This window comes from Anabrus simplex, chromosome 1, assembly GCF_040414725.1.
Source record: "Anabrus simplex isolate iqAnaSimp1 chromosome 1, ASM4041472v1, whole genome shotgun sequence".
Classification (NCBI taxonomy): domain Eukaryota; kingdom Metazoa; phylum Arthropoda; class Insecta; order Orthoptera; family Tettigoniidae; genus Anabrus; species Anabrus simplex.
The window spans coordinates 231,993,156-232,018,545 of record NC_090265.1 but is presented as its reverse complement, the minus strand read 5'-3'; the positions used below and the strand labels follow the sequence as shown (position 1 = coordinate 232,018,545).

Sequence of the window (25,390 nt, the reverse complement as noted above, 5' to 3'; positions counted from 1 at the left end):
ATTTGCTCCAAGTCAGACAGTTCTTTCCGCAGCCAGTGTAGTGAATTGAGATTTTCCGATTCATTGGGTACTCTTACGAAACAGATTAGCAAATGAGCATAGTTATTTGGCCTGGGACTCTCCACTATTCGACCCCCGCCGCAGAAGAAAGATGAAGATTTTCACGGATCACGGCTGTCTGCTGTTTGATCATTCCAACTCTGGAAATTTGGACTGTTAGATCAGCAGCGTAGTTCTTTTCGTTCAAACGGAGAAAATGTGTGGTTTTTCATTTGATCGAGTATTTCATATGAAAGTATTCCTTTTAATCGTGCCATTCCTACTGACGTCACTGTAATGACGTAATGACCTATGTTCATTTCAGTTGGGAAAACTACTAGAAAAGTCTTTATGAGGATGCAAAAAGACAGGTGGAGGTTGAATTCCTAAAAATTATAATGAAAACTCCCCAACTTGATTGTGATTGATAGTAGGCAAGTGGGCCTACAGCTACAATGAAAATTTCCTAACCCAGTCTTCATATGAGAAGAGATGTTTGGTGACTTCCCCGTCGCGTTTCTAGGGTAACGTTAAGAGCTATGCAATTTAATACAATCTTGCTCACAACGTGTACACTACCTAACCTAGAATTCTGTATACAATGTAGAATTCCGTAGCGAAGCACGGGTACATCAGCTAGTATGAAGATAAAGTTGGAATTCAAGAGGGCAAATTGCAGCACATATTTGTTCAGAGGAAGACGAATTAGGGATGGGAATAATTTACCAACTCAAGTTCTTTCCAAATAATTTCGAACTTATTTTAAATGATATAAGGGAAGACTAGGTAAACAATATTGATAGGGAATCTGTCACCTGGGCTCCTGCTCTAGATGCTGACCAGTGGTGATTGATTGGTTGACGGAGGTTTTATTATGGGCATTAGAGTAAGTTACAATGCAATAGAACACAATATAATTCATGAAGAGTACTCAGGTAGTCATGAAGTAATTAATAATGCAATGTTTAATTCTCCACTTCTTCATATTCGCAGATAAAGAAGAGTTTCCACCAACATGGATTATCATACATACGACCGCTCGCATTTGCTAGTCCACAGTTTTGTGCCGTATTTCCTGTAGGTTCGGTAGGATTCCATTCGACGTATCCAGTCTCATTCAGAAGACCTCCTGTAAGAGAAAAAGTATAATGGCAGAATTTCCGTATAACGTATGTATGTAAAATGATTATTTTGACTGTACACTACAAATTGTTGCCTCATTCTTCGTTTACATCCTGAAATAGGTATCCATCAGTCGAAAATAGTCCCACTTCAATTTTTCTGTCTGTATTTCTATCTGCCTGTCAGTCTGTTCATTTGATTTTTGTTCATTGCAGGAGTAAATGTCTTAATAGAGTTTCTCAGGACTCGGTATTTAAATTCAGGGATAGCCAGATTGTCCACTAAGCTATATATATTGTTTAAATATTTTACTGTGACATGGCAATGTCAGCGAGCTAACAGCAGGAAACCCTAAATTTCACGTAAACATTAGATGCAGGCTACCATAAAATTGTAAGCAAGAAAATTTGTAAAAGAACATAATATATGAACTTTTATGTAATATCCGATGCTTTCATGTACGAGGAAAAATAACGAAGATAATCGTGATTAGCACACTTTCAATTATCTCCATAAATATTAGTTCCAACTAAAATGAGTTCTGTGCCGTTTCAATTAATAAATAAACTTGAAATCTCGGTGTACGTCTTCGTCTTCCTGTATAATATATTTGGAATGCTCGTATGTGTTGTTGGACTACTGGCACGGCACATTTGACACTCCTAGGTTGGTAACATAGTGCATTCAACTGCCTGAAGTGTACGTTAACGCAACCTATTGGCGCGCTGTGGAACTTGTGGTGAGTTTGAACGCTGTTAGACAGATAGCGCGTAACTCGCGAAACTGTGGTGTGTGCTGGGCGCTTGGAAACGTCTGTCTGCATTTCGAACTCGCGGGAGCATGACGCGGAGAACTGGGTCTATCAGGCCTGCTGGCGTATTGAACATGCCTCGTTCGGGCATTGGGTGAAAAACATTCTGTATCCCTTTCAGGGATGGGGAATTGTAAATAATGTATATATAATTAGTGTATAAGGTGAATAATGAGAGGTATTTGTTTTAAAGTGTAGTGTTGTCTTGTGGCTGATAGTGTTTGTTCGGTTGCTCAATTCATTATGGATTATTTGGTATGTAAGTTTCTTCATTTATGTAAGTACCACCTCTCTTTATTTTGTGGATATGTTTTTTCCAAATTTTGTTCGCGTTCATTATTGTTTGTGAGACGTAATTTTGATCCGTTCATTTTCGTCTTGTGCTCTGGTGTTTTGGAGCCGTCGTATGTGCCTTGTGACGTCCGTTAAACCGTATGTGTGTTTTGGTCTTTTCCATTTTATTTTTCATATTTATTTTATTTCTGCTAAAAAAATTGTGTGATTCTAGTGACATTCCCTTCATGCTAGTGTTTTCATTTTAATTATTTCTGCTCGTGCTTGTATATCCTGCCGGTATGCGACGTTATGTTTTATTGTGACTTCTTGTTCTATTTATTTTCATTGTGTTATTACGGGTTCGTTTCTCCTCTGTAAGGGAATATTTCGAATTGCGTACCGAGCAAGCGCTATTGCCACTAATTTTCCCCAAATAATAATAATAATAATAATAATAATAATAATAATAATAATAATAATAATAATAATAATAATAATATTATTATTATTATTATAGTGTAAGTTAAGGTAGATAAGTATATTTTGGGCTATTTGGTGACACCAATTTCCTTATTATTCATTTTACGAGTAGAGTTTCTACAGTATGTAAGGACATTGTTAATGGAAGGCTTTATTCGTTCATCATTCTTGCTTTGTTGTGTCCCCTTATCTCCTCAATCCGTGTTTGTTGTCATTGTTGGTTATCTGTTCTTATCTTTGCCCGGTCGTTACGTAACCGCTGTATCATTGTTATTTTTATTATTACTATCTTATCGCCATGAGAGTCTGCTTCTGAATGCCGTTGTGTTTGGACCTATTGTTATTACTCTCTTACGAGTGTTTGGTATTTGTAAAATGACTGTGGAAAATGTATTTGAGTATGTGATTACTAATATTTGTATTACCTGACCGGTTCTCTCTCGAAGTGTACGGCTGATGAACGATGACATTTCGTTTCCTTCGGTTTGTGGTTTTATGTTGGTGATGCCAAATTTTACTACGTTATTCGGTTCTATTTCTGGGAGATGCTATATGACTGATATTTTTCGTCAGGGATGTCCTTGTGATTGATTCGGGCGACACGTTTTGCATTTAGCATTTTCTACTATGCGTTCGGTGTTGTGAACCTTCCACCAATAATGTTCTTCAGAAAATTAATTTATTTTAAATGTATATATCAGGTAAAATGATATATTTAGGTTTATTTAAGGAGCTCCTTTATTAATTAGGTCACTTGGGTTGGTATTTCATTCTAGAATATTTTAATGTTTTCGTGGATTTCGTACTATTTACTTAAATTATTTATTTACTTATTTATTCATATTAAGAGATAATATATTTATTGTTAAAAACCTCACCTTAGTATTTATAAATTATATTTTTCTTATTTACAAAGCAAAAATTTACCAAAATTATTTAAAAGAAAAAGAATTGTAGATATGACTTAGCCCTATGTATTTATATTCATTCACTTGAAACTTAAGATATTTTTTTAAACTAAACAAAAATAATTCTTTTCATCCAGTTATTTTCTACTAAACATGTATTAGTTTGTAGTAATGTTTGAATTAATTATAGTATTGTTTTTTGGAAAGGGTGTACAAAGTTTTCTTGTAGATATTTGTTCTGGTTCCCCTTGTTGATCCCGCTCTTTGTTCCTTGGGAAATGGGTCCCCGGTGCTATATATTCACTCTTCCATATTTATTTTATTTTTATTTTGGTTACATTTTGAATTTCTTTGCCTCCTTGTCGTGATACGCTTACCCCATGGTGTCACTAGCCGGACATCATTTTAATATCAGTTGTGGAGGGGGCGTGTCAGTTCATAAAAATCGTTGTGGAAACTTTCATATAATGAATGTTTTTAACATGCGAGCTATGGTTGTTGTGTGTTTAATTAGTGTATAGACTGATTCGATGCATCTCTCCATGCCATCTTATTCTGTGCTAACCTTATCATTTCTACGTAACTTATATATCCTACATCTACTTTAGTCTGCTTGCCATATTCATACCTTGGTTTAGCGCTACCGTTCCTATCGCCTACACTTCCCTTGAAAATCAACTGAACAAGTCCTAGGTATCTCAAGACGTGTATTTTAAAATGCTATCTATTCTTCTAGTCAAATTTATCCAAAACGACCTTCTCTCACCAATTCAATTTAGTATTCCTTCACTCGTGATTCGGTCTACCCAGCTCACCTTCAGCATTCTTCTGTAACACCACATTTAAGCAGCTGCTATTATCTTTCTTTCTGAGCTAGTTATCGTCCATGTTTCACTTCCATACAATACGAAGCTCCAGACGAAATTCATCCAAAATTTTTTTTTTCTAATTCCTTTATGAATGTTCGAAGTGAGAACTTTTCTTTCCTTGTAAACGGCTTTCTTGCTTGTGTAAGTCTGCACTTCAGGTCTTCCTTACTTCTGCACCATTAGTTACTACCCAAGTAAAAATTCTCGTCTACTTAATTTAAGACTTCATTTCCTAATCAAATTTTACCTGCATCACGTGACTTCGTTCAACTGCACTCCATTACTTTGGTTTTGGATTTATTTGTTTTAATACTGTAATCCTGGACCAATCTTTGATTACAAGCTATGATGATTCGTGAGAGTAAAATCAGCATTACCCCAGGTGGTAACCAATCCACCCGTCATGAGACGACTACTGGGTATTCGGATTCTGGGGAACCCAGGCAATCACGAACACAGAGAAAGTCGGAGTTCTCTGGCAAACTAACATCCAAGACCTTCACATATATTATTATTATTATTATTATTATTATTATTATTATTATTATTATTATTATTATTATTATTATTATTATTATTATTATTATTAACATTGTAACCGTCCAGACTTCTCCAGCCCTACTAATTTAATAATATCATTTTACGCGATATCATTTGATATCAAGTTTATCCGCCATCGGCAATTGTTTGTAATAACATTTATTCAACGTCAATCATTTGTAATCAAGGGTTTTTGGAATCATATTGTATATATGATAACATCGTTTTATTATTTAAGTTATTATATTATGTAGGATAAAAATTCATTATGTTGTAAATACGGTCAATATGTTTAGACATAGTTGTTTTCATTTCATCTCATATTTGTGTATACGGAGGGTTATTCTTGAAGCTTGGGATTTTGCGTGAGTCATGGGTTTATTTTATGACCAAGGTTAGTAAACAGCAACCCGTGCGCGAGGCTTGCAAGCTGGTCAGCTATATCATCGCCACGCCTTCTGGACTTGTCAAGGAAGAAGAGGAGGGGAGTTGATGCTTCGATCTATCGAATCAGATACTTCGTTGTATATGAGTTTTGAGATTGAACTGTTACCAAGAGTGGGGGTGAGCCCGGATATATACTGATTCTCAACACGAGAACGGGACCTTACGACCTTACGACCTTACAACCTTACAACCTAACTACGGATACTCCATCACTACTACTTCTACTGGGAACATCTACTTTGTACGACGTGATTTGATTTTTGATACAGTGTGTGGTCGCTCCGCGACAGAGTTATTTTTGTACAATGTATTATCGCTTCGATACAGTACTTAGGTGCGGTAATGTTATCGGATCTACGAAAAACGAAACAAGCTTACGGCTTGTGTTATTTTCAGTAAATATTCTGGACGAAGAACTATGTTTAGTTCAAGTCTACGGAATTTTGGTACAAGTCTGTACCGTATAAATAGTATAGCTCAGTTGGATTGAGATTTCTACTAATAGGGAAAAATTCATATCTCTGAATTTTCTCCTCTTACGATCAAAGCTGATCAGTTTTTACAAGTATAGGGCCAATGTCTAATTTAAAGACTAGGCAAGTAGGGAGTGTTAGTCCAGATAGCCCGTACCATATCAGAGAAGGAAGGAAGGATGTCCATGGAGCAATGTCTACATCAAGAAGAAGAGAACGAGTAACCACGGAAACCAGATGACGTCAACGAAAGCTGCAATTGGTGAGCTTCAATGAGATAAAGCAAGCAATAGTAAATTCAGTAAATTATAAATTCCTTCACGCTTTAAGGAAACTTTTCCGATTCATCTCATTTTTTGTATAATAAATTCATTTGTATTTTATATTGCGTTAATTTTCTTTCTTAAGCGATACTTAATGATTAATTATTTAAAATCCTACCCCTATGCTAGTAAATATAAATTTTGGTTTACAGTTTTATTTAAAACTGTAACCATGGCGCCCAAACATTACATAGAGAAATGGGGAACCATGGAATGTTAATTGTTTCTATTTGCGTGACAATTTGCGGGCAAGCCACAAATAGTTTATTTAATATTCATGTGTCCCAAGATAATAACTTTCATCTCCCCAAGTGTTTTGACGAGGTGGAACAGTTACAACATTGACCTGTTTTTTGAGTGGCTGGTGTACCTGGAATGAGTGTGGACAGAAAACCGACACCGTAGTAACCATGGAAACCATTCTTCATCATCTATTTGTACTTACTTTTTACATTATTCCACATAATACTACCGTGTGCCAGATCACTGCATTCTCTATAGAGTAGACACAAATGGTGCCGTATTTTGAACGAGTTTCCACTGTCTTCGTCTTTATTATACCTGTTATGTCTCAAAATATTATACCCACAAACCTGTGCTATTCTGCTGAAGTTTCAGGGATGGGTTTTTGTATACACCAGAGCTAAATGTATTGCTGCCATTGTTTCCCAGGCTTCAGCCATGTTAAATCCTGATAGTATGGGGCGATATGAACATCTCTAAATTTAACGTTAATATAATTTTTTGCAATAATATATCCATTGCTAAACAAATTGTGATAAAAAATGAAATGGCGTACGGCTTTTAGTGTCGGGAGTGTCCGAGGATATGCTCGGCTCGCCAGGTGCAGAACTTCTGATTTGACACCCGTAGACGACCTACGCGTCGTGATGAGGATGAAATGATGAAGATGACGACACATAAACCCAGCCCCCGTGACAGCGAAGTTAACCAATGATGGTTAAATTTCCCGACCCTGCCGGCAATCGAACCCGGGACCCCTGTGACCAAAGGCCAGTACGCTAACAATTTAGCCATTGTATATAATGTAAATAAAAGTTGGAAGAAATGTTTCATAACTAATAATAATTTTCCAGTGGTGTGAAGATGATTGCAAGGTAACTAAAGCAAATATTCCTGCTCTCCCTTCTTTAGATACCGGTGCCCATGGCACTGAATGTTATGGATTCTAAATAAACCAAAGAGAAGAAATATTTCTGAAAATGTTATTCTCCAACTTTAAGTCATCTTCTAGATGTGTAACTTCAGCTAAAATTTATGATGTGAACTTCTGTTCATCATAATTAGTGCAGGAACAAATATTTTTGTGTATTTACCTAACATCGTAGACAGAAAATAACAGCGTTATGTAAATATTTCCTTCGTAATCAATTGTGCTGCACAAAAAAATACTCACCAAGGACAGTATTATATGTTCCTTCAGTGTACCGATCATGGAAACCAATATGAGTATGACTTTCACTTGTGGCATTCACGAGTTTCGGCTTTCTTCCGAAGTAAGTCCTCACCACTTCTGCCTCTTGGTCGGAGTTGAGCACAATGAGATGAGCACCTTCTTGAATACATTTGTCCCTAGCGTCGTCCCACGTCAAAGGATTTGTATGCATCTTGTAATAGCTCAAACCGTTAACAATCTGGTAGCCAACTGGAGGATGCGGCCGGTGAGGTGCAGAAACTTAAACAAGCAAGAGTCATTTTCAGAGTTGTTTAAATTTTATGAGAAGTGACTTTGAGGTCTGCATTATAAATGAAATAATGCTTGTTGGTTCAGTCACGCAATCATACATTGATTAATTCATTCATGCATTCATGTAGCCATTCAGTTATTCAGTTCATGGATTGGGATAATTTACCAAGGGAGATGATCAATACATTTCCAATGTCATTGAAATCATTTAAGAAAGGGCTGGAAAAACAACAGACACGGAATCTGCCACCTGGGCGACTGCCATAAATGCAAATCAATATTGATTGATTGACTCATGCATAGTGTCTGTTGAATGTGAAGGAGAACTCTGTACGTCATAAACTTAAAATCATAATGCTTGTTGAAATGAGTGTATTACATTTTTATTCTTTATTTTTTAATGGGAAAGATCGTCACTGAAGGAACAATAAGTCTTATGTCACAATGCTCCCCTCATCCATTATTTCCCATCAGAATTATCACGCCTCTCAACCACATATGGATAAGTTATGCAGTCCATCAGAACAACTTCAGTTGTGCTCATTTTCCTACAGGTAAGTGTGAAGGAAAGTCATTATCAAATACAGTGCACAATAGGAGTGGGTAAATACGTCATGTAAACATACATTGCTACAGTGTGGTTCGGTAAGGTTAATTTTTCTTTACTCACTTACATAGGAAAATTGCTTGCATGTTGTTACGAGCCCCCGACCTCACCATTTTTTCTTACCTTATGTATACTTCTCCGCTCCGTGCTGCTACACATTATACTGCTCTACCTGCTTGCTAGTCTGCCTCACTACTGCTTGCGCTGTCGCTTCTCCCCACGCCACCACCTGACGTCACCTGTCTCCAGCATTTTCTAGACTTGCCTTCCCTGGCGTATACTCGCCGCTTTCCTTCGAGCAGCGATCAGGTGTGCTTCGTGTTTTGTAATAGGCAGTGTGAGCTCCTGCATTCCGCACGGCTGGACCGTGTGCTGTTAACCTTCTTCTTCTTCCTCTTCAGACCGTGTGAGCAGACTAGTATTTTGCATTATGTTTTCAATACTTGCCTTTTCCTTGCCTTGAGAGGCTTTACTGCTATTTGATTCTGAACTCTAGTCCCTTCGGGACTCTACGTCAAATACAATTATGGTGCACAAATTTTCATTCTGAGACATCTTCTCCGAGTGTGTAAGAACGAGTGGTGGACTGGCAACCTTATCAGTGACTTTGAACTTTGCGTGTGGTGTAATCAACGTCATTATTTCCAACTGGGACTTGCAGCCTGATCCCTACTTAAATTTTTATCCTCCTTGTTTCGCTTCCTAACATGTTCATTCTCTTTCTCGTGTTTTCCCTTGTCCTTTCCCTTTTTCTTTCTTTCTGCCTTTCATTATGTAGATTTTAAAACAAATCACTATGAAATTGTGGTCTGCGAATCGAATAGTATATTTTCTCTGGTCTTTGAAATGTTCTGTCTCTTTCTTATTTGAAGCAAGCCTGGTTGACCTTGGGGGATTAGACATTGTTTTTACTTGCACTTATATTCATTTCTGGAATGTTCCATTCTATTTGTGAAAGATTGAGTATGCCTTTTCGAAGTTTTGGCACTTTAGTGTGAATGACTCCAATTTATGTAAAAACCTGTCCAAATCTAGTCCTTGGAAATTCAATTGGATAACCATTATCTTAACTTATTTCAGTACCTGTGTAAGCCAAAGATATCTATTTTACTCGTTGTTGTATAATGCTTCTTGTTTCCATTCTGTTGTCGTTACAATATATCTGTTATTGAAACCTGTTATTTTGGGAGTTCTCATTTTTTCATTCCCTCTCATTATACTACGTGTACCTACTACGGAAATCCTCTGGGAAAATAGGGCCCAAATATTATTTGTACGCTACTCAGTTGAGGTCTTGCTATCTTACCTTTACTGCTCATGATTGTTCGGTCTCGATAATTCGACACCACAAATATCTTATACCACGCTTTCCTGCGCTCTGCTTGTTGTGTGGCACTGTTTACACGCTTTAGTGTATGTCATCCTTTCACTTTTTCGTAGGAATGGCTATTTGTTTTCGACTAAATAAACTCAACGATCGCCATAATGTTTAAAGGGGCCTAACATCGAAGGTCATCGGTCCCATAGGAAAATTAACACAACGAAAGTTGTTCTGAGTGACTGCATATACATATGTGGCTGGGGGTAGTGACCAGCCTTAAAAAAATAATGGGCAGAAAGAGAATTGTGACATACGTGGATTCGTTTCTTAACCGACGACGTACAATCTAGGGCTGGTAGATGGAGAGGGGGCAGGCCCCACAAACACGAAAATGCCTCCATCGCCACATGTACGTTTATTTAAACTCTACTGAATATTTAGAGATGTACAGACAATTTTAAAGTTTACACTCCAAACACTGTACTCTTAGAATAATAATTACCTCAATTTATGCTACACATATTAATGAGTAAGAAGACCCAATCATTCATACACTCACTCACAAACCTGCATACACATTCTTCCGAGCTCAAACTCAATCACAATAATTCCCACACGTGCACGCGTACACACTCGCCCACATAACGCATCAAACATTAGATCTTAATAATAAAAATTCTAGTCACCTGAATTTCATGTTCAATTACTTCCATCTGCTTGTACTCATTTATTCCTTTCTGAAAAGGAGAAATTGAAGGAAGTAACAAAAGAAAATACATGAACCTTTATGGCAATTTACATTTAAAAAAGTTGAGCTGAATTGCTCGGACGATTGAGTATTTTGGTTCTGAGCCCAAGTTAGCGGGTTCGGTCTCTGCTCAGTCCGGTGGTATTTGGAGTTGATCAAATACGACAGCCTTGTCTCGTTATACTTAGAGGCACTTAACACAAGACGTGCGAGAAAAATTCTGGCACTTCGCGTCTCAGAAAACTGTTAAATTAGTTAGTAGGCCGTAGAACAAGTAATATTAATAGCTCACGAATAAATATTGTATTCCGACTATAGTAACTCTGAATACAAATCCTACAATATTTTATGAAAAGAATGTTTACGTTTCCGTAAAAGGATATAAAAGCGCTCTACTACATTGTGACGGTATCCGCCATTTTGTGTAAGACAATGAGGAGCAGCCAGTTAGGTCGGCTTCACCTGGGAACCTTTGACGTCACTACTTAGATGCTGACTTTTGCGAGGTCAACCAATCAGGAACGAGCCAGAGCAAAGCCAGCTCACCCCTGTGCCAGCACTGTTGTCAAATCCATGGCGACCTCCGACGTTCGACAAGCATACAAGACAGTACGAAAGGTGTTATTCTCTTGCCACTAGTACTAAAAGCATTTCCTATATTTGGAGCTGGTTTCGTTGTAGTGTGTCGGAAACATGTTAACCAAATTTTCCACTCTCTTCCTGAAAGCCGGAGGACAACGTCTTGACTTGTAAACAAGCACCCGGTTGGTGTAGGAGTAGGTGGTAAATGCAAAGCTTTGAACAGCAATTTAATTCGTATTTCACCGGTCTTTGCAAGCCTCCTATAATCAAATCGACTTTACTCGTATTGAACGTGATGTGAACATTGATGGCATTAGCAGAAATGAAGGCGGTGTTAACAATTACATCCCACCTGCTAACAAATCTTTTGATCTTGCGTGATATTATTACGTATGTACGTTTGAATTGGTGCAGGAAGTACTTGTTGACTTTAAATCTGGGAGTATACAGCGAGATAGTTGCTTCTTATCCCTACTTCCTCAGATTCCATCGGTGGGTTGCGGGTCCTGTTTGACGCACAGTATTTAATTTAGTGTACATATGCTCGCAAATTCGAGGACATATTTTCTAGCGTACCACCTCCGCTTTTAACATTTACCTCGCTTTTTTCTGTGATGTCTTGGATTTCTGGATACTTGAGCCAACGCTCGCTTTTATCAATTCTGACACTTTCATAAATACATTGGAGTTTCTTTTTAATCGGAAAACTTTACATGTATACCTTTCCGTTTCACTCTCTGGTGTGATGGTTCACGGAAACTTGAGTTTGTTGCAACGTTGTGTGCTGGAGTCCCGACGTATCGTTAACTTGAGGCAACATGCACGACGTTCCGTCGCTATCACTCCACGATGCCCGGTCTTCCGACATGGCAGTACCTCCAGAATGTAGCCTATTGCTTCAGTAGGTTGTAAATCTCATGTGTAGTGCATCTGTAAAGATATGTTGGGGACGTGTTTTTCACTATGTACTTCTGCTTCAATTTATTCACGAGTTTCTCTATCGCAGTATGAGGGTAAAAAGTCATTTTGCTAAACATACAATAGTATACAGATATTCCGTGTACAGTATTCCTTAGCATGGGAACAGGCCCATGCTAGGGATTAGACTGCTGAAGTAACAGACAAGGAAACATACTTTACAGGCATGCTATCATGGCCCTCGGGTACAGTGTGTCTGGCACGTCATAACTGCAAAAATTACAGTCGAGTGCCCTACTTTCATAAACACTCTTTGCGGATAATTACAAAATGCTACATTTCACACCAGTTACTTTCGCTCGTCTGGTGACCTTTACCTTTAATAAATCCAGTGTGTATGGTCAGACACCGTGGTTAACCAATTTGAGTCCCGTTGGTAGAAAAATGTACACCATCAGAATATTGGCTTGAAAGTAGGAGAGATAGTGGTATGCAATTTTTAATCTCTACATTGCTTACCAAAATCTTGGAATTCCAAACCTCTGCGCGTTGTTCATATGTGTGAAGGAATATGCCGCTGTTGATAGGGATTCGTCCATCGGATGGAGACGTGAAGTCTTGAGCAGATCCCTTGGAGTTATTCAAAAGGAGTAGGCTGTGTGCCGATACCGTATTTAAACCTACCTCACTGTCACGAACATCATTCACCTGGGTACGCAGGTTGCTCATGTGAGTGAATTAAGGAAACCTCCAGCCGGCGAAGCGAACATGCCCTTGGACACTCTCGGCACTAAAGTCCATACGCTAAATAAACCAGTTACTTTGGTCTCCTGCTTATTCAGTTTCGTAACGATCGTCATGGGGTTATCCGAAAGCTTCCCTTGTTAGCCATATGAGCTGAATGGAGGAGGGTCGGTTACCTAGAAGAATAATAGATTCGGCCATTGAAGATGAGGAAAGCAACGGGTGATGACGTGATATATGGACTACGCGTTTAATAATTTAAGGATATGATGTGAGGATTTAAAAGAGGCCGTATTTGTTATATTTTACTTCTCCTTTTCAAACTAATAAGTTAATGTACATTGCCCGTATGCACTAAAATTCGTGTACGCCTGCCATGGAACATGATATACGGTATTAAATAAATTTATTATTATTTATAATCAAATGGCCAGCGGCCGTAGCCTTGTTAAAACACCGGGTCCCGTGAGATCTCCGAAGTTAAGCAACATTGGGCGTGGTCAGGAGTTGGATGGGTTGCCACGCGCTGTTGGTGGGGGTAAGGGAATGGAGGACCGGAAAGGAACTGGCCACCCTACCGCAAGTAAACTCCGGCTCAGGAACACCTCTGCGGACGTTCGGACCTGCCTTCGGGCAGAATAACTCTTACGTTACTATAATCAAATGGGTGAAAAGTAAGATTAATCAATGACGCGAAATTGCAAACAGGAAGTATGGCTATTGATCATAGCACGTGCGGACAATATGGCCAAGGAACTCAACTGATGGCTTGCCATAAAAAGAGATATTAAGATGCTGTGCTCTTAGTATAAAATCAGTTTACCTGCTGAAACCGAGGACAGACGAACCACTTCGGAATTTCCACAAGTAGCAGACCTGTGGTCTACGTCAACAGACACAGCCTCGGTATCTTCACTTTGAAAATCAACCTGCAACAAATGTTCCACAGATATTCCCAAATATAAAGGATGTTACAATGAAATTAAAATTACAGTGATTCATAAGATGATTTCACAAAAATGCTGAATAAGAATGTACATTGAAAGTGAACTGTCCACTACATTCCTCATGCATTTTGTCATAATTCTCGAGCTACAGCAAAATGTGATACAGATTCAATAATAATAATAATAATAATAATAATAATAATAATAATAATAATAATAATAATAATAATAATAATAATTGAGCGTAACAAATCATCTTAATTAAGTTATGTTATCATTATTTTTGCGTGTTGTTTAATGCCTTTTACGATGATAAATTTCAATTCAAATTGCAGTTTGTTAAAGTTAAACGGACCTACGATCCTACGCGAAATTAATATTAACTAAGTTTCCTTTAAAATACATTTTGAAATCTTGTTGATAAACCTAAAACCGATCTTGGGAACTATGCTGTAGTATAAGTGTCCCTATTTATAGGAAGTAAATACAGTTATGTGCATTTCTATACCGTAAAGATCATGAAACGCGCTTAGCAACCGAGGAGTACCATGAAAGATGTAGACAACAAAGGTCATGTTGGGAGTTGTATATGAGTACCAAACGGAATAATCTGCATTCATAATTCAGACAGAAAATTATAAATCTCGTTTCAATTTATAAAATATTATTTACAAAATGTCCGACTCGTTGGCTGAATGGTCAGCGTGCTGGCCTTCGGTTCAGAGGATCCCGGGTTCGATTCCCGGCCGGGTCGGAGATTTTAACCTTCATTGGTTAATTCCAATGGCTCGGGGCTGGGTGTTTGTGCTGTCCCCAACATCCCTGCAACTCACACACCACACATAACACTATCCTCCACCAGGGTAACACGCAGTTACCTACGCATGGCAGATGCCGCCCACCCTCATCGGGGGGTCTGCCTTTCAAGGGCTGCACTCGCCTAGAAATAACCACATGAAATTATTAATTATTATTATTCGGCTAGACATACAAAATACATTTTTGAAATATTCAATCTGTAAGACTCATTTTACGCTATGTTCTTTTAGCTTCAAACCATGTTAACTGTTACGTTACTGTGATATTGTCGATGCAATGGAAGTATTTTTAAACAATTTCATTCGAAGTCGCTCCTCTACTAACAGCAACGACTAGGCCTATGCGTGATTTATAGGTCTTACAGCTTTAGAAACTTAAATGAAGAAGGCTGAGTAGTAATAAAATTGAGGTATGCACCAAGACCATTTGAGGTACACAACAACCTCGTTCATCCGGATTGGGTGAGACCGGAAATGATCCGGATTTACAAAAATCCGGATAATCCGGAAAAACAAAAAGCACAGTACGTTTTCACATAAGTTGTACAGTAAGTATAATAATAATTAGTAATTTCATGTGGCTATTTCTAGGCGAGTGCAGCCCTTGAAAGGCAGACCCTCCGATGAGGGTGGGCGGCATTTGCCGTATGTAGGTAACTGCGTGTTAATGTGCTGGAGGATAATGTTGTGTGTGAGTTGCGTGTATATTGGGAACAGCACAAACACTCAGCACCCGAGCCATTGGAATTAACCAATGAAAGCTAAAATTCCCGACTCGGCCGGGAATCGAACCCTGGACCCTCTGAACCGAAGGCCAGTACGCTGACCATTCAGCCAACGAGTCGGACTAATACCCTTTTTTCAAATGCACAAGGAAGTATAAGAACACTTTTCTTACATTTACCACTCTGCTTTATACACTAAAATAATGTGTGCATTTTTTTCTGTTTTAGATTTGTATAGGCTCCGTGCGTATAGCAATGTGCAATGTTTACATACATATATTCAATCATTTTACAGTGGCCTACTATCGCTGAATCCCTTTCTATATTTTTGTCTAAAGCCATTCTTAGAATCTAAGACCATATTCCCTGTATGTTGATCAGATCATATTTGTGATGTAGATAGCCACAGTGATGGATCATACTGGCGTGAAGAGTAGAAACTTGTGTCCCTGTATATTCTTTATCCCAAATTTTGTTTTGTTTTTGACACAGCATATGATACCTACGTATGTTTTTCAGGTAATTTCTCATCTTCCCCCCACCCCTTTACAATTAATATATCATCCTTAATAGTTTTGGCTTTTAGCCGGCCTGAGTGGCTCAGACGGTTGAGGCGCTTGCCTTCTGACCCCAACTTGGCAGTTTCGATCCTGGCTCAGTCCGGTGGTATTTGAAGGTGCCCAAAGACGCCTACCTCGTGTCCGTAGACTTACCGACAGGTAAAAGAAATCTTGCGGGACAAAATTCAGGCACCTCGGCGTCTCCGAAAACCGTAACTGTAGTCAGTGGCAAGAAAAACAAATAACATTATTAGTTTTGGCTTTACTCGATAAAATGACTAGTGGCTGGGTATAACGCGAATGCGGAACCCAATAAATAAGTTAGGAAGGAGAATAAGTAGAAGATAAAGAAGAGGAATCATTTTACAGTCCTGCCTTCAGATTATTATTTCTTAATGTCATAACGTTCGGACACAACTATATGCTTGTTCTTGGCTGCATTAATAGATACTGTGATATAAAAGTTTTATTCACGACCTCATGAAAAGTATTCGAAAATACTGCGGATCATAGCAGTAAATCGCAAGAAGTAACTCGGGATTTATACATTTTAATTAATACAAAATAACTGCTTACAGCATGTATTTCAACCATTTTACAGATAGGTTAACAATTAGAAACACATTATTATAGCAATGCTATATTTGCAAAGCAAGCGACTGTAGGCCATAATTTTAGAGCACACACATCGTAATATATACACATTGTAATGTATTGTCATAGTCTGAAATGTAGCCAGTAGAAATAATAATAATAATAATAATAATAATAATAATAATAATAATATATCGTACTGTACTACAGACCAAAGTGTGAAATTTAATATTATTCCGTTACAACCAAACGAAATAGATTTGGAAAGGCAGTAGACAAATGTAATTACACAAATACACCAATAGGCCTCCATTACGAAATTCAATAGCTCACAGAAGTGCCGTATTGTGCATCCGTAAATTCATGTACTCGTCTCGACGTGGTGCATTTTTTCAAGCACACCCCTAATGGAAATGAGCTGCTTGCACCCTTTTAATCACATACCAACCCTCATGCCAATCTTAAGTTTCTGGCCGTCTTAGGGTTCAAGCCCATGCCCCCGAGGAAGGCAGCTAGTAGCGCCAACAGTTATATTACAGAGGTGGACTTGATCATATTATAGATACAGACACACGATGTAGATGATCACTTACTGGAAACTTTAAGTGATTCTGAACTTTACTTCCCATGCATAACTTTTGATAGTGTACATGTGGTTTCAATATCAGGAATTTCAATAGGTCCAACATCAAGCCTGAGGCATTTCATCAGAAGACGTTCCTCTAATCTCTCCCCCTATTGTTGTTCTCTTTTCCTGCGTTTGAGGTGCGAGGTGGAGATCATTTACACAGTCGATCAGTACGTGAGGTGGCATGTTCTGAGAAAAACGCATAATCAGCTAAAATATGCTTACGTTTCATGGATACAATTATTCGCCTTCATGAAATAATGTTTGCTACCAAGGCCTTCTTTAGAAAGAAAAAACGGTTATGTATAAAATTAATTAAAATCACAAAATCGCCTCCCTGGCAGCATTAACCTAAGCTAACATGCTATCGTATTAGAAATAGAGCAAGGATATTTTTCTGAAGACAGCATTGTTGAATATGTATATGAACATTAATCTCGTTATTACCACTACTTTGTCCTTGCGCGTAGAGGCGCGCGGCTTTGAGCTTGCATCCGAGAGATAGTAGGTTCGAATCCCACTATCGGCAGCCCTGAAGATGGTTTTCCGTGGTTTCCCATTTTCACACCAGGCAAATGCTGGGGCTGTACTTTAATTAAGGCCACGGCCGCTTTCTTCCAACTCCTAGGCCTTTCCTATCCCATAGTCGCCATAAGACCTATCTGAGTCGGTGCGACGTAAAGCCCCTAGCAAAAAAAAGAAAAAAATACCACTACTAATATAAAAATTACTACGTTGCCTTTATCGTGAATTGGCATGATATCTAGTAAACCCACGTTTCTTTCTGATCGCAATTGCAGTTATTGCTCTGTTGCTATTTCCTTCGAACTGCTTTTATTGTAAATTTATTACGTGACCACTTTCTGCAAGTTTGGAATAATGTGGCCAATTGTTGTTGCATAAAAAATCTGAAATCCCACTGTTATTACTTAATCGGCCATAGCAGTAGACAGTGAGAAGACAGCCGATATGTGCGCGGTGAAACGCATTAAATTACAATGTTCGCCACTCGCAGAGCAGTGGTGCATTTCTTCCATGAGCGCAAGGAGCATATTTTTTTGCGTGCAGTACGATCACGAAGACGTTTTACTAACAATAGTTCTGCCGGTGTGGTTTCAGTCCAGGATTATGAATAGGCTATCAGTTTGTCCAGCTGCATTGCTGCCTCTCCACGAGTTATTGTTTCTTCTGATGGGGCATCGGTTTCATTTTCTAATTCACCATCAGTGAATTAGTAGTGCGTTGCATTCAGGAGAGCGTGGGTTCCAATCCTACCTCGGCCGTCCTGGGAATGGTTTTCCACGGTTTCCCATTCTCAATTCCATGTAAATGCCGGGACGGTGCCTTTGATAGACCGTGGCCGAATGAATTCCAATTCCTGTACTTAACTATCCTTGGCGGGAAAGGCATTCAAGAAGAGTCGATCCCGTAAAAGAAATACAGTACAAGTAAAAATACATTTTTATTATTTTCAATCCGGATAAACCGGAGATCCTGATTAATGCGGGCCGCATAAACGGGGTTCTTGTGTAACTAGAATATGAGTGTTCAAATTATGTTGAATAATGATGATAATAATAATAATAATAATAATAATAATAATAATAATAATAATAATAATAATAATAATAATAAAAATCTGGCCGAGCTCGATAGCTGCAGTCGCTTAAGTATCCAGTATTCGGGAGATACTAGGTTCGAACACCACTGTCGGCAGCCCTGAAGATTGTTTTCCGTGGTTTCCCATTTTCACACCGGGCAAATGCTGGGGCTGTACCTTAATTAAGGCCACGGCTGCTTCCTTCCCTCTCCTAGCCCTTCCCTGTCCCATCGTCGCCATAAGACCTATCTGTGTCGGTGCGACGTAAAGCAACTAGCAAAAATAATCTCTGATCTTGGCCACAATATGCAGGTACTATGAATTGAAGTACATTAGGTTGCTTGCGCGTCAGTATGGACGTTTCAGTTCATTCCACCAGGTGGCAGAGGAACCAGAACTCTGTTTTCCTAGGTAACCCGCGACGAGCTCGAAGAACAGAGGACGTCAAACTGAATCTTGAGGTAACCCTACTTGTGTTTTTATGCTAAATTGTGATAAAATAAGGTATAATTAACAATTCCAAAGTATAATAGTTCAGAACTTTCAGCGTACGAAGCTAATGACTTCGTAAATTACTTACCGTAAGTATTCTGTGTCCTGTGGCATTCCGTCTACTGGCTAGAGACATCGTAAAGGTAGATCCACGTTGTGTTAAGCAGTAATTAGTCCGCGTGAGGATCACACAGAACGTGAGTAGCGTCGTTAAGGTGAGCTGTAAAATAGTTGAAGTTAATACATAATATATATCGTACGGAACATGATTGTTATAACATAACCTCCCTTCATATGACGAATCCTTTGTCTAAAAAGCGAACGTTTAAGTTATCAGTGTGAGATAAATATCTTATAATTCCGGAAATAGTAATGTTTGGTTACTTACAAGATGGAGACTAGCCCCAGAAAGAAGGGACTTATAATGATAATAATAATAATAATAATAATAATAATAATAATAATAATTCGTGACCTAGGGTTCTGGAGAGTCCCAACATCTGAAATAAGGGTGAGTCGAAGCATCCTTGGAATTCTTTCAAACTTAAATTTAAGAGGAAATTCTTTGCAGGCACTCTTAATGTAAATTCCTTGCTAAAAACCGGCAAACAGGAAGAACTGGAAATTTTCTTAGATAGACATGAAATCCAGATATTAGCAGCTCAAGACACACGGTTTATGGATGAGAATGTAACAGAAACCAAAAATTATAGGATCTTTAAAGGTAAACCAGCAATCAAAATTATGAAAGGAATGCCACTACTAGGTACCGCCTTTTATGTCCATAAAGCAATAGTTGATAATGTTATGGAATTCAAATCAAGTTCAGAATGGTTATCTCTTCTCACACTTAAATGCAAGAACAAAAAGTATACATTTGTTAACTGTCATGCACCAATAAATGAAGATAATAGCAAGAGCCGGAGTAAAACTGAAGAATTCTGTAGTCTTCTAGATGAAGAAATGTCAAAAATTCCCAAATCAAATATTATTTTTCTACTAGGTAATTTTAATGCACAGATAGGCAAAGGAAAAGTTTTCAGCAAAACAGTAGGGGCATATCCGGCACACAAAAGAACAAACAAAAATGGCATGAGACTAATTAATATCTGTAAATCCTTTCACCTAAAATTAATGTCGACCTTCTTTAAGAAACTTCCAAGAAAGACTAAAACATGGGTGTCCCCAAACCCGATGTTAGGTGAGTTTCAATTGAACCATGTAGCTATTTCTCAAAAAAGTATTAAGGAGATTATGAATGTTAAAGTAATAAGAAGTGGGGAGTTTGACTCCGATCACTACCTCTCTAAAATTAAGCTAGCTTCTACCTCGCAGGATTCAAAGAAGGTCGAGAAAATTAATGAAATACAATTTAGATAGGCTCAACATTACACAAGCAACTATAGAAAACTTTCAGGAAGAAATTAAAATAACTCAGCATGGCAAATGGCCAGAATTATCTAAACAGATTAATAGTGCAGCGAAGAAAGTATTTGGATGTTAAAACTAAAAATAAAGTATGGTGGAATAACGTATGTGAGGATGCACTTATGGAAATAACAAAAAAGTGGAAAAAATTGAAATGTTCCGGCAAGAATGAACACTATGAGCTATTTAAACAACAAAGAAAAGAAACAACAGGAATAATAAGGTAGATTAAAAGATCTTTTGAAAAATCGCAGCTAGCAGAAATTGAAAATAATTTTGTAAGTAACTCGCGAAATTTCTATCAGACCTTCAAGAATAACCTGAAAGGTTATCAATCCCGGAGTATTCGCTTCAGAGATGCAAATGGTAATATTGGCCTTAACAATGCCGAGAATTATGAGATTCTGGCAAAACACTTCGAACACCTGCTGAACTGCCCTGAGCCAAATCACCTCCAAAAGCGGAAGAAATTAAGGAAGCATAAAAAAATCTTAAAAATAACAACGTTAGTGGGGAAGACTCCATAACAGCTGAGCTTTTAAATGGGCTGAATCGAAAATTATAGAAGATCTACAAATAATCTTTGAAGACATTTGGGAAACAGAAAAGATCCCAGAGGATTGGAAAGTGGCTCTAATACACCCATTACACAAGAAGGGCAACAAGCAAGATGTCAACAACTACAGAGGTATATCTCTCCTGCCAGTTGTTTACAATATATTTTCAATAATACTACTAAACAGAGTAAAATCTACACCGGACAGTCAATTGGGTGAATATCAAGGTGGATTGAGAGAGGGAAGATCTTGCTATGAACAGATTTTCAACCTGATTCGTGAAACACTTACAGACACTAACTCGAAAGTAAAATTTAATGGTGAAATATCTTTCAAAATAAATACCGGTGTCAGGCAGGGCGATAGTCTATCTCCACTCCTTTTCAATTGTGTCATGAAGAAAATTGTAAGAATTTAGAATGAAAAACTGAAAGAATCCAAAATATTGCCACTCATGCTAGGGAAGAAGAACAAAGGTGTTGCACTAAATTGCCTAGCATTTGCAGATGACTTTGCTATACTTTCAGTAAGCCTTACAGATGCAGCAATGCAAGTCAATCTCCTTGAAAAGACAGCCAACATGACAGGCTTGAGAATCTCTGCCGAGAAAACAAAATTTTTGACGAATATAAAAAGTGCCCCAAAGTTTTTAGTAACGGATATTGGTCAAATAGGAAAGGTAAAGAAATTCAAATATTTGGGTGACACAATTCAAGAAAATGGTTTAGAAAAATCTGCTATAGAGGAGAGGATAAAAAAGATGGAAAGAGCGTACGTTATAACTAAGAATACTTATAACAAACAGTGCTTATCAAGAAAACTTAAAATAAAGCACTACAACACAGTAGTGAAACCAGAATGCCTGTATGCCAGCGAATTTCTAGCACTGAACTACAAGCTCGATAAATTAGAAATATTAGAAAGAAGAATTGTAAGGTAAATATTAGGTCCTCTAAGAATTGCAGAGTTTTGGAAATTAAGAAGTAACAATGATTTTTACCAGAACATAGAAAACATATCAGAAACAAAAAGAAAAAGGAGATTGCTATTTCTTGGACACATTTACAGAATGGATGACAATAGACTAACTAAACGAATCTTCAAGTACCTTTGGGAAAAGAAATCAACTACCACCTGGATTCAAGAAGTCAAGAAAGACCTGGAAAGGAACAACATACGAGAAGAATAATTATTGGAAAGAAAGATTTTAGGAAGAAAGTCTTACAAATAGAAGGATTCCAAGGGAGGAAGGAAAAGAAAACAGGCACAAAGTGGACTGAAGAAAGGAAAAAGAAGCACATTGAAACAATGAAAGAATACTGGAAGAAAAGGAAAGAACTAAGGAGGAAGAATTGAAATTGTAACGTGGTTCTTAGAAGGCCGGAACGCAATAATAATAATAATAATAATAATAATAATAATAATAATAATAATAATAATAATACTTCGTCGTTCCCTTTTACTTTAGCCTTACGACATGGCAGAATAAACCAAATCTCTCTTGGGGGTCTATGGTTGAGTTATTTTTTAATTTTATCGGATAAGCACCAAAGGTGTCACCAAAGATCATTTACATTCAGACATTGTATGACAAAAGGAATCTGGCGACTTGGAACACGTATATGCATGTTAGAAATATGTTTCTCGTTGAGGGTATTATTGCATAGGAGTGAAACGTGCACAATTATTACTATAGAAAAATTTCACAAGTAGTGTTAAGGAATGCTGAAAGCGAAATGAATAGTTAGGATTATAAATGAATAGGTAAATGTAAAAATTGTGAGGGGGAGAAGGAAGTGACTAATTCGACCAAAAGAAGCGGTAGACTGGCAGGAAATATTTTGAAATTGTTGCTGAGGGATGTGCAAGGGATATCAACGGTATGGGTGTAAAGAACGGATTAGAATAGATTAAGAATATAATAGTTATACAGAGGTGAACATGATAGCACAGGATAGGTTGCATTGGAGCACTGAATCAAATCAGTCTCTTTTATTTATTTGTCCGCAAGTTGCTTTCCGTCGCCGACACAGATAGGTTTTATGACGGCGGTGGGAGAGGAAAGGGGTGGGAGTAGGGGGGAGGTGGCCGTGGCCTTATTTAAGGTACAGCCCCGGCATATGTCTGGCGTGAAAATGGGAAACCACGGGAAACCATCTTCAGGGATGCCGACAGTGGGGTTCGAACCCACTATCTTTCGATTACTGAATACTGGCCGCACTTAAGCGACGGCAGCTATCGAGCTCGGTACAAATGTGTCTTTAGACTGACAATCCGAACAACATGAGAGTAGGACTAACTGAAAATTACCCTCCCTCTGGGAGAGTTTCTGTTATTTCATTACTCAAAATAATCGCAGTTTAAGACTTGTTTAATAATTTTGTTGCCCAGAAAACCACGTCATATTAAAACCATTCTTCCGTTTTTGTTTAATCCAATAAGGAACTCAATTCTGAATATTTTTGTTGAAAAATTTACCTCTTTAGCTATACAATTACACGTTTATATTTTATGGCATGTCAGGATGTAATGAATATTTTTACTTATTTACAACAATTGACACTGAAGGCTCAAGAAGAGGAGAAAATCTGTACAAGAATATCGATTGATTTCAAAATAATGTAAGGTGTTAAATTTACTCTACACTTTCAAATAAATGGCTGTCAAAGCCAGAAATCCTCATTCAGCCCTACATGTGTTTTCCTCTATAGAGAGAAGTCTCTCAATAGGCCATGTGGCATGTTTGATGGGCTGCGTTACATTTGAATATCTACCTTCATGATTCTGGACGTTCACAGTCAAGTGTGCAACCTCTCTAAATGAGTCAGAGGGGAACATAACCCTCTATTTGCAATCCATCACTGAAGTCTGATGGACATCTACAGATCCAGTTTTGATATCATTAAATGGATTTCATCACCATCTACTATTTCTCATACACTCCTCGTACCCTCCACGATCGAACTTTTTATTTTCCAACGTAACATGTTACTTCCTTCGCCTCCCATACCCCGTAGACGAAGCTGATCGATGTGTTCAAAAGATGACTGAACAAAATACTTACTTTAAACGTACAGTAATTTAATTCTTTACTAGGCTTGTTTACATAATACGAAGAGGTTGAAGGTCCCTAGTTTGGCTGATAAATACTGACCATTTAAATAATGGCACTGCGGTTCACGAACCCTGACTATTGCATAGAAGAAAGTTCATGTGCTATAATGCTCTTAAAAATTGGAAGACAGTTACTGTGGACCATACGATGGATGAATACGTCATAACTGGCAAAATGTTAGAGAAAAAGTGATCTTAGACCCCAAATGTCCGATATTTTTCAAGCAAATCGCTATTACAGTGCAAGTCATCATTTGTAAATAATTCAATTTTACTTCTCTGAAATGAAATCACAGAAATAATATATAGTAGCTTATACAAGTCGCAAAATTCACTGTCGGTATTCCAGTTTCTTTCCTTTTTTAATTATGGTTTAAAGTCGCATCGATTCGGAAAGATATTTTTTAACATAGACGTGGAAATAAGATAGGATTTGAAAAGAGGTAGCAGTAACCTCAATTAAGATTCAGCACCAGTATTTGCCTAATGTGGAAGTGGGAACCATGAAAAATCGTCTTCATGTATGGCAACATTGATGTTCAAACCCACCTTCTCCCGAATACAAGCCAACATCTACACAGCCCGAGCAGCTCTGTTAACTCTCTTGGTATATTGCATGTAATAATATTACAGTGTTATTGAATCATACTTAATACACCTGTTTTATATTTTATATTGTATGGTAAAATACAACTGAAAGAAAGGACCCTGGGGAAATTGATGAAATAAATACTGACAATATTAGCTTACCAGCCACATCTCTCCTTGCATGGATACGAACTCACAAGAACTCTCGGGAATTGAAGAATCTTATAGAGAGAACTTTGTCGTGGGGATTCCCTGTGAAGGCATCCCAGCGATATTACAGGCGAATTAATGATGTTCAATCCATTTCCAGAATGCGAGGTTATCTTGTGTTATAAGGTCTCACTATTGGTCACGAGGTTATCTTCTCGAGAATAACATTATAATTTAAGAGTGAGTAGGGAATACTCCGTAGTGACGTTAAAT

General features: G+C 37.9%; 1 protein-coding gene across 1 annotated transcript; it reads right to left on the bottom strand.

Moving 5' to 3' along the window:
- Positions 1-888: 888 nt before the first annotated feature.
- Positions 889-25,149, bottom strand: LOC136864347 (hemolymph lipopolysaccharide-binding protein). The gene is made up of 5 exons (XM_067141226.2): positions 25,130-25,149; positions 19,369-19,500; positions 13,740-13,845; positions 7,706-7,984; positions 889-1,168 (listed from the first exon to the last, which is right to left on the bottom strand). Exons 1-5 carry the CDS (start codon positions 25,136-25,138, stop codon positions 1,005-1,007), a joined length of 690 nt encoding a protein of 229 aa, XP_066997327.2. The 5' UTR covers positions 25,139-25,149; the 3' UTR covers positions 889-1,004.
- Between the last annotated feature and the right edge of the window lie 241 nt (positions 25,150-25,390).